Genomic DNA, 10328 nt, shown 5'->3' with positions numbered 1-10328 from the left:
TGTTGGGTGGAAGAGACTGAGGCGGGAGTTAGCAAGCACCCCTAAACAGGTTGCCCAAATCCTGTTGTCCGATGTGGCTTATTCCCACGAAAGTATCCTAACTGTCCTGCTAGATGGTACTCTGCATGTGGCAGTGATGCTCTGATGAGAGCCAGTTTGGTGTATTGGTTAAGTGCGCTGACTCTCATCTGGGAGAACCGGGCTCTCGTAGGAGTTGTCCCTGAAAGGGCAGCTGCTGTAAGAGCTCGCTCAGCCCCACCTACCGCACAGGGTCCTGGGTGGTGGTGGTAAAGGAGTCGGGGGGGGGGGGGGGGTGGTAAAGGAGATTGTGACCGCTCTGAGATTCAAAATATAGAGCAGGATATAAATCCAATATCCAATATCTGTATTCTTGGTGCTTGGCGGGGGGGGGGGCAACAGTGGGAGGGCTTCTAGTGTCCTGGCTCCACTAGCGGATTTCCTGATAGCATTTTTTTTGGTTTTTTGTTTGTTTGTCACTGTATGACAGGCTGTGCTGCTAAAATGTAAAATCCCCCCTAGTGGTAATGAGTGGGAAATTAACAACTGCGATTTGGCTGAACTTTAGACACCTTCACTTTTGTAAATAATACACACACACAATGACACAAATAGTCAAAAAGATTGATCAGCATGTGGGGCATATAATCCTTAGCAGTGTATTTTTTTCATCCCTCATCTTGGTTTCAGTGCCAGGATTAGAAGAAGAAGTATTGCAGATTTATACCCTGCCCTTCTCCCTAAATCAGAAACTCAGAGCAGTTTACAATCTCCTATGTCTTCTCTCACCACAACAGACACCCTGTGAGGTGGGTGGGGCTGAGAGGGCTCTCACAGCAGCTGCCCTTTCAAGGACAGGTCCTGCGATAGCTATAGCTCACCCAAGGCCATTCCAGCAGGTGCAAGTGGAGGAGTGGGGAATCATACGCTGTTTTCCCAGATAAGAGTCCACACACTTAACCACTACACCATACTGGCTCCTGTGCATTGTAGCTGAGAATTTAACTAGTTCTTAAATTTAAAAAGTGCCCTTAGGCAAATGTGGAGTGCATTTCCTGAACTTTTAAAAATTGCAGTGTGTTAATCCACATTTTCCAAAGTTATCGCTTTGTGTAACTTGGTAGGGAGAGTTTTTATGAAGAGAAAAATTTTATTGAGGAGTACAGTGTGTATAGGGGTTGGATGCGGACTAAATTTCCGATTAGCAGAATGGCATTTTCCCCCTTCTTGTCCTCCACCCAGCATGTATTCCACCAATCTTAATGAAATCTGAGGGATAAAAAATCCTGAGGAATGACGGGGGGGGGGAGGGGGGAGATCTGCAGCAGTAAGAGAGAATCAGTGGAAATGGCCAGTTTAGTCTGGATCCAGACTCTAGAAAAACATTGCCTGCCCTAAAGGTTGCATGATTGTTTCCACTTCTAAGATCCAAGGAGAAGCTGAAGCTACAAGAATAGCCCTCTATGAAGGTATTTGTAAGTTGTGTGAATGTTTTCTGCTCATTGTTTGTTCCTAAAAGTGCCTCTTCCTTCCAGGTTTGTGGCCTGTTGTTGTACCTTTATCAGTCTTGCATAGATTTCTTCCATCAGCCATGATAAAAGACAAAGAAGCATTCCAGAGACTCAGTTTCCTTTACCAGGTGAGAATAATACACCCTGTATATTAGTGGTATGCATTAACAGTGTGTGGAGGGGGGGGAGCACATGATCCTTGTGGGCTTTTTATGACATGCATACACAGATTTCCTTTAAAATAGGGAGAGATAGGTAGATGCACTGATGGGCATAACTTCACTATGTTCAGGGCTTGAAACACACTCCAGACAGGTAGAATTGTCCACACAATGATTTCTGTGCTGAATCCCATTACAAAAATAGCAAGGTTGTGAAACATGGAGTTGGTGGAGCCTGGGAGCAGTTGGAATCATAGAACTATAGAGTTGGAAGGGACCTCCAGGATCATCTAGTCCAGTGGTCCCCAACCTTTTTGGCACCAGGGACCAGTTTTGCTACCACTGCTGCCACCACGACCCGCCATAGGGGAGTTCTGCCTTCCTTCCATAGGAAATAATGAAGGATAGGGGCACCTTCTTTTGTGACTCATAGAATTGAACCCCCTGGTCCAATCATTTTGAAATATGGGTGTTTTGGGGTGAGGTATATAATAATAATAATAATAATAATAATAAAATTTTATTTATACCCCGCCCTCCCCGCCAAGGCAGGCTCAGGGCGGCTGGATGCTATGTTGCAATTTTGGTGCCTCTACCTCAAAATACAGCCCCTCCAGAGCCCCAGATACTCGCAGATCAATTCTCCATTATTCCCTATAAGTCTCCATAGGGAATAATAGAGTTCCCAGCAGACATTTCCCTCCCCCCCCACCTGCTTTCTGATGACCCTGAAGTGGGGGAGGGCCTCCAATCCGGGGGAACCCCTGCCCCTACCTGGGGATTGGCAACCCTAGCCTGTCCCCTCCCCTCCCTTCCCCAGCGCTGTGCTGTGTTTCATCCCCCCTCTCCCGCCCACACAAGCAGAGGAGCAAAGAGGCTCGGAGGAGTCAGCCCTACCCACTTCGGCAGGAACCGGGTTGATTGTAAGTCGTTTGAAGAGGAGGCTGGAGGAGGAGTTTCACCCCCTTCTTCACTTCTGGAAGTGTGGGGAGGAGAAGCCTCCTTCAGCATGCAATTGAAATAACTTAGAATCAGCCCAGGCCCTGCTGAAGCAGTAGAGCCGAGCCTCATTTCCCCCCCACCCACCCCAGCTATGCAATCAGAGGGGCGCTGCGACGAGGCTTGAGCAGCTTCGGCAGGGCCCGGGCTGATTCTAAGCCGAAGGAGGCTTCTCCTCCCCTCACTTCCAGAATTGAGGGAGGGGGTGAAACTCCTCCAGCCTCCTTTTCAAACGACTTACAATCAGTCTGGTTCCTGCCGAAGTGGGTAGGGCTGACTCCAAGCCTCCTCGCTCCTCTGCTCGAGGAGCAGGACGTGGCACTGGGGAGGGGAGGGGGCAGGCCGTGGTGCCTCGTTGTGCGCGGGGGAGGGAGCAAAGCAGCGCCGCGATGGGCAAGTGGGGGGGTGGCGGCAGTGGGGGGGTGGAGGACAGGGAGTGGCAGCCCGGTAGTGGGCCATGGCCCCGGGGGTTGGGAACCCCTGATCTAGTCCAGCCCCCTGCGCAATGCAGGAAACTCACAAATATCTCCCCCTAAATTCACTGCAGAAAATATCTGATCCATTTAGAAGGGTTTCTAAATTATTTATCTTACTATGCCAGTTTATCACTAGCAGCTGGAAAACAGGGTTGCCTACTCAGAGTGGAATTTGTGTTCATTGGTGCCCTGAGTAGTAAACTCTGCTCTTGTTGCCTCTTCAGTATCTCAGGCAAACATCTTTCCTGGCCTTGCTAGCTATGATTTGCTTTAACTGGAGATTGAACCTGGGACTTTCTTTGTACAAAGCAGATGTTCTGACCCCTATTTTCACATCTGCTATCTGTTGCCTGCGTTCACTGTATGAAATGTACCCCACTGTACTCATATTTCTGTAATGAGAACACTTTAACCCCTCTAGATGGCCATCTGACAGTAATCCTGATCCTGTGAAGTTAGGCAGATCATGTGAAGGAGGGCAGGAAGGGTTACATTAGTGCCTAGTTTTCATGGCCCTTTCTTGAATGTCCAGAGAAATGCTGTTGCCCCTTTGGGGTTAGGCAGCAATTTTTCTTCAGGCTAGTTTGGCCAGGGATCTTGTAGGGTTTTTTTGTTTGTTTTGACCGTATTCTGGATGTGGAGCATGTATCACTGGTGGTGCATGGTGGGAGGCATTTGTGAGTTTCCTGTGTTGTGCAGGGGGTTGGATTGGGTGACCCTAGAGGTACTTTCCAGTTCTACGATTCTAAGATTCCACTGCACAGTGTGCCTGTGGGAATGTGGAACATATGTATCCCTGGTTGTATTTATGGGACACAGATTTCCTCAAGATAGATGATAGATAGATAGATGAATTTATTGTCATTGTTCTCAACAAAAAGAGAGCAACGAAATGAGGTGCTCTTCCACAAACATACCAACACATCAAACACACATATTCATAAACCATTTAAATACATCTAAAACCATTAAACCATTTAAACCATTAAAACCATTTAAATACATCTAAAACGGATAAACATTCATAAAACCATTAAACATTCATAAAACCATTAAAACCATTTAAACCATTAAATACATCTAAAACAGATAATCCTTCATAACCCTGCATTTAACAGGTTCATCTCCCTTCTGTTTCCCCAACAGGCAGCACATTGTGTCTTGGCACAAAACCCTGAAAACCAGGAGTTGGCTCGCTTCTATTGCCATACACAGAACAGCATCAGCCGACGGCTTGTCTTACGGCAGTGAGTGCTTGGATGGGGATTAATGGAGTATAGGGCCTCTATCTTCTCGGGCTAAACACTGGCTCTTGTACAGTTCTGGAACTGTTTCTATCCCTGTTAAACAGGTTAACTCCTCACTGTTCTTTCATCCAAGCTGTGTCTCAACCTCTCTTGAGACTTTTTAGTTAATGGGACTCATCCAGAATCCTGAGATCAGTGTTTGAGGCCATGCTTTGTATTTTAACATATTTAGAGAGATGCAGTGTGGTGGTTAAGAGTGTTGGACTAGAATCTGGGAGCCCCAAGTTCAAATCTCACTGTGCTGTGGAAGCCCACTAGATGATCTTGGTCCATTTCCTTTCTTTTAGTCTAATCTATATTTCCCAGGTTGTTGTGAGGATAAAATGGAAGAGGGGCTGAAAAGCAGGGTATAAACGTTAGATAAATGGAAACTTAGAAGTGGGGCTTTCTTAATAAAAATTTCCTGGCAGTGAGGTAGCATCTTAAAGACTGACATTTATTTCTGAATAAGCTTTTATGAGTTAGAGCTCACTTATTCAGATAGGAGGGGCAACAGTGTGAGGACTTCTAGTGTCCTGGCCCCACTGATGGACCTCCTGATGGCACCTGGGGTTTTTTGCCACTGTGTGACACAGAGTGTTGGACTGGATGGGCCATTGGCCTGATCCAACATGGCTTCTCTTATGTTCTTATGCATGAAGTGTGCAACCATTGAGCTTGACTTTATATAAAGCAGGGGAAAGCCTCTGTAAAATGAGGTCCAGTTTTGGCCTGGAACTATGGCACTCCTTCCTATGGTGTATGCACTGGAGGTTTCTTCTAAACTTTGTTGCAATATCTCCCTCACGCTCTGCTGTCCCTGTTAATGTTAAACAGTAACTGTTCCTTTCAGATGTTTTTATTTTTTAATTTGAAATTGAGGCTGTATTCTGATAATTCTGGAGTTCCCTTTCCTTGAATGTTTTGTGCCTAGTTTTTCTCTGTGTTTTCTTCTTTATACAATGCATTGTAATTGGATTTTGAGATTTGCATTATTGTACATCTCTGAAATCTTTTGATCAAAAGCTGGATAAAACTTTTGTGTGTGTGAGTCAGTATGGGAATGAAAACAGAAGCACCCTCTTGATGATCTTTTAGGGAAAATATCTTATAAATGCTAACTCCCCAAAGTGCTTTATTTACATTCTCAGACTCAGAATTCTAGCATATGAATAAGGAAGGCTAGTATTATTATCCCTATAGTATAGGTGAGAAGATCAGGCAGTGGCTTGCCAAAGTCCACCAAAGTGAGTTGATGGCAGCAGTGATATTTAAGGCAACTCATACCTTATGGTCACAACCACCAGGCTGAACCAGACAACTTACTTGCTTAACTCTGCCTTCTTCTGACATCTTTGCCTGTACCCCCAACCCACACACACTGTGGATTGTAAATCCTCTGCACAGAGATTGAGGATAAAATGCACAGAGATTGAATCACTCACTGTTGTAGTGTAGCTAGGATCACCAAGTTAGCTCATTTAGCTTAGAAGTTAAAAGGGCTGACAGTGAAAAAGGAGAATTCATGTTTCACCTGAGCCATGAACATACATATCCCTGCCGATGTTCCCTCTAAACTACAGAGTCTTATGAGCAAAATTCTACTTTGTGAGCTACTGTCGTTAGAGTTGTGAGCTACTGCATAAATTAGTGTGCTCTGGGGTCATTCTTTCTGAGCTAAGACAAAAATGTGTGAACTGGATGCTAAAAATCTGTGAGCTAACTCACACTAACTCAGCTTAGAGGGAACCCTGATCCCTGAGTGTGTATATATAATCATTTAGGTATTTCATTCCTATGTTCCTCCCCAATGAGGAGGAATTTACAAAGAAGTAGAGAATGTAATTGAGACAAACAAAAGGGGGGAAATGCAACGATTCCAACTCCTGAGTTGGTCCTAGATTCACTGAAGCTGTAGGATGTAAGCTGAGGGCTAAGATCCAGAGACCTTCACTTCTGGCCATGCCCAGGCTAAATACCTAGAACAGGAGTTCAGCCCAGATTCTGTTCAGTTGGCACAGAGGTGTGCTTCCGAACCTTCCTCTACTCATACTGGATCATAATGATGATAGTCTGCTTTACAGGCTTGTTGTTGAAAGGATTAATCAAGTGTTGATAAGAATAAGGTAATGTACTTTGAGTGTTGGGGGGAAACTTTCTTGTGACTGATACTGAGGGGGAGCCAGTGTGGTATAGTGGTTAAGTGCGCGGACTCTAATCTGGGAGAACCGGGTTTGATTCCCCACTCCTCCACATGCAACCAGCTGGGTGACCTTGGTTAAGTTACATGTTCTCAGAGCTGGTCTCTCAAAAGCAGTTCTTCCAGTACTCTCTCAGACCCACCTACATCACAGTGTGTCTTTTGTGGGGAGAGGAAGAGAAGGAGATTGTAAGCTGGTCTGAGACTCTTGAGTGAAGGTTGGGGTATAGATCCAACTCTTCTTCAATCATGCGCTCCCTTCTTTGCTGCTAGGGCTAGGGTCCAGTAGACAAGTGAAACAGATGTTAATACAGTTTCCAAATCCAACTGGAAGGGATGGGGGGTATTACTCTAGTATTTCTGTCTCAGCGCATGGTCCAAAACACAACACTCAAACTGTCTGGAACCTCATAATTGTCCCTCGTGGGTGGTGTCAGTGAGTGTGGACACCGGCCTCAGCTCATAAGGAACAACATGTCTCATGCAGGTTTTGTTTCTTGAGTGCTATTGCAGCAGAAGGGGGTTTGGGGGATATGTCCCATTGTTATCACATTTTTTTTTTGTTTCTGATTATCTTGCAGGGACCCCTCTGTGAAACGAACCATCTGTAAATCCTGCTTCTCCCTTCTTGTCCCTGGAGTCAACTCAACCGTACGCCAGAGAAGTAGGTTTCCCTTCACTTCTTCTCATTTGTAGCAGAGTTTGAGTTCTTTTGAGTTTTGTCCCTTGTTCTGGAAGGTTAACTAGTTCTGGGCGATGTTAACTCAGTTTGAAGGTGGACAGAGAGGTTGGACTCCAAGTTCCAAAGATGGGAGGAGATAGTCACACAGTTTACTGCCTCCAGGCAGTAGGAAGTTTTATAGGATCATTTCCTTTGATGGAAAGAAAGAGAACCTAAAGAACTTTGACAAAGATGGTTTTACTTAGAAAGGCATAGGCTAAGCAGCTAGTGCAGGAGCACACAGATGCAGGCGGTTTGCACCCCAAAAGCAGCATCAGCAAAGCAGAATCTCACAAACTGCTTCTGCTCGCCAAATCCAAGCTTGTTCCTCTTTATTTTTGCTTCCAGAGTTGCAAAAAGAAACTTAAATGTACTTCTGTGTGACACTCGATAATCCTCCTAGCAGGTGGGCCTACTTGAGTGCCAGTTGCTTGGAACAACCAGCTGTTCATTAGACAGTTGTTATTGTTCTGTTGGAGGTGAGGCCAAACCCAGTGTTTGAGCTAAGAATAAAGAGAGAGAACTTGCTGTTGAGTTGCAGCTGGCTCGGGATGACCCCATCTGTAGAGCATTGCAGGCAAAACAAGAGCAGAGCTAATTGCCATTGCCTCCTCTACATAGCACCCCAGTCCTCCTTGGTGGTGTCTCATTCAAGTGCTAGCCATGGCCAACCCTGCTTAGCTCCCAAGCCATGACAAGCTTAGGCCAAGCTGGCCTATCCAGGCCCAACACATCAATAAGCCCGGTATAACAGAAGTGCTTGGAAGCAGAAGACTGTCCCCTGCTCTTTCTGGGCTCTGTAGCTTCCACCCTACCTCAACAAAGGGATCAAGTTGTGTTTTGAAGTGGAACAGTAGCCTATTTTGGATTAGGGAGCCACTTATCTAGCAGGTGAGTGGAGATAGGGAGAAACAGAATGTGGGGAGGTGATGTAAGGTCATGTTGTCAGGGCTTCCCTGACTCCTTCACTCCCTTGTCTCCTTAAACAGGGCGCCGTAATCAGCGGTGGACTGTTGTGAGGTGTCTCACCTGTGGCTTAACCAAGCGGTTCCTCAGCAACCCTGACTATAAGCTGTGGTCGGAGCAGCCTGAGGCATTACTGGAGAACCAGACTCTTGCCAGTGAAGGAACAAAAGGTAAAGAAAATCTAAAGAAGGAATGTCTGGGTCTGTGGGAAGGGTGCAGTGATTGGAAGCGTGGCAAGGATGGTGCTTAATTTGTTGGATTTTATGGAAGGATTATGAGAGAACTGAAGAAGCATTCTCTTTGATCAGGATTTACTGGGTTTACTGGGAGGCCTGCAGTCAGAAGGAAATGCCTCTCTTTGGGGTGTATGGGAAAAGCCCTGGTATTGAGGTCCCTGAAAAGGCATGGAAATTGTTGCAGGAAGGAAGACTTGGGATTGTTGCGGGAGGAAGACTTGGGAATTTGTGAGGAATGGAGTCAGAAAGGCAAGGAGTCACTCACTGGAAGTCAATGGGAAGGGAGCTGAGGTATCTGAAAGCAAGGCCAGCAGTGAAGCAGCTGGCATTCAGAACCTCTAGATGTGGTATGAAGGTTGACTGGATGTCTGTAGCAGCAAAGTAAGAGGAATGAAATTTAAATGAAGACTTTTCCTTGGAGATAACCCTATTTGGGAACCAGAATGTGGGGAGAGCACTACTTCAGACTACAAGTGAAGGGTTAGTTTTTTCAAACTTACCTCCACGTTAATAATTCCCTGTAAATGGAAAACAGTACAGCAAGCTAGCCACTAAGCTGTTTTTAAAAAAAAATCTGTAGAGAGTTTTTACATAGGAGAGAATTAAAATGTGTTCCCTCACACACATTCTGAAATGGTACAACCCATTCTTCCTGCTTATTCTTCTCTATGTGTAGAGCGGGCCTTGGATAAATTGGATGGTGGGGTAAGACTCTATACAAAGTCAAGGAATGGAATTAATTAGCACAAACCATGAAGGCCTAGTGGTTAAAAATATTTAGCCCTTCTGAAACATCTGGGGAAAGGCTGTTGGGAGCAGCGAGGATATGGGGTAACCAAGTAACAGATTGATGCAGCAAATGTAGCTCTGTAGGTCACTATACTGGAATTATTGTGTGCTCTTTATTTCCTTGTGTCTCCCTCCAGGCCAAACGCCCAGCCCAATGCAGCCGTCTCTCAAAGCTTCTGCCACAGAGAAGGCGGCAGGCCTGACTGCCAAACCTCGTGGTCATCCTGCCTCCGAAGAGGCTGCAGTTGGCACTGAATCAAGAGAGAAGGGCCCAAGTGGAAAGTGACCCCTTTCCTTAAGAATGAACCTTTCCTGCACCATTGTGGGAAATTTGTTTGGTAGAGCTGAAGAAAGAGCTGAAGAAAGCCAGTGTGCTAACAAGATTATTTGAAAGGAATTGTGGAGTAAAGCAAGCAAAAACTTGGTAAACCACTTGCAGGAGCTGAATGGGTCGGACATGATGGACTTGAAAATAAAGGTACCTTTTATACTGGCCCCTTAAGGTAACTAGTTTTTAGGCAGAAGGAAGCGAAGTTCCTCCTGCCCTTCCCTCAAAGAGGCCTGATGACAAGTCATCTCTCATCTCCCAAGTCCCCACTGCCTATGTTCTTCTCCCCCACCCCAAACACCTTTCCCACAGCTCCAAATCACTCTTATTGCCCCATACATTCCGCTTGTTTTACCTGAGTTGGACATCCCTGACTGTTGGGTTTTTACCTGGCTTGTACTGGTTGCTGGCTTCAATTATTGAGCAGATGTGCCTGCAAGAGTCCCAGATTTGAGGGGAAAGATGAATGAACTTGCTTTTGGACTTGCATTGAGGCATCATTCCACTCCAGTCCTCATTTTTATGTGGGGAAAGTTAGCAGTGAACAAATCTGAAATAAAATCTTGTTTCAGAAAGTCTCTGTTGTGAGCTTCTCTCTAATCGCTGGTTGAATTTTTACCATTTCTGCTGAAGGGAA

At 45.6% G+C, this 10328-nt stretch overlaps 1 protein-coding gene across 1 annotated transcript; it reads left to right on the top strand.

Annotated features, from left to right (window-relative positions):
• Positions 1–1197: 1197 nt before the first annotated feature.
• Positions 1198–10266, top strand: RPP21 (ribonuclease P/MRP subunit p21). Its single transcript, XM_060239223.1, has 5 exons — positions 1198–1657; positions 4312–4412; positions 7233–7315; positions 8362–8508; positions 9501–10266. Exons 1-5 carry the CDS (start codon positions 1610–1612, stop codon positions 9647–9649), a joined length of 528 nt encoding a protein of 175 aa, XP_060095206.1. The 5' UTR covers positions 1198–1609; the 3' UTR covers positions 9650–10266.
• Positions 10267–10328: the final 62 nt, after the last annotated feature.

The sequence above is a fragment of the Heteronotia binoei genome, chromosome 5, assembly GCF_032191835.1.
Source record: "Heteronotia binoei isolate CCM8104 ecotype False Entrance Well chromosome 5, APGP_CSIRO_Hbin_v1, whole genome shotgun sequence".
NCBI classification, from domain to species: domain Eukaryota; kingdom Metazoa; phylum Chordata; class Lepidosauria; order Squamata; family Gekkonidae; genus Heteronotia; species Heteronotia binoei.
This window is presented reverse-complemented; position numbering and strand designations above follow the sequence as displayed.

Bases quoted from the DNA above. Each gene is read 5' to 3' on its own strand.
- RPP21 (XM_060239223.1), top strand. From the start codon at position 1,610: ATGATAAAAGACAAAGAAGCATTCCAGAGACTCAGTTTCCTTTACCAG. The intron at 1,658-4,311 runs GTGAGAATAATA...TTTCCCCAACAG, and splicing joins GACTCAGTTTCCTTTACCAG to GCAGCACATTGTGTCTTGGC. The intron at 8,509-9,500 runs GTAAAGAAAATC...GTCTCCCTCCAG, and splicing joins TGCCAGTGAAGGAACAAAAG to GCCAAACGCCCAGCCCAATG.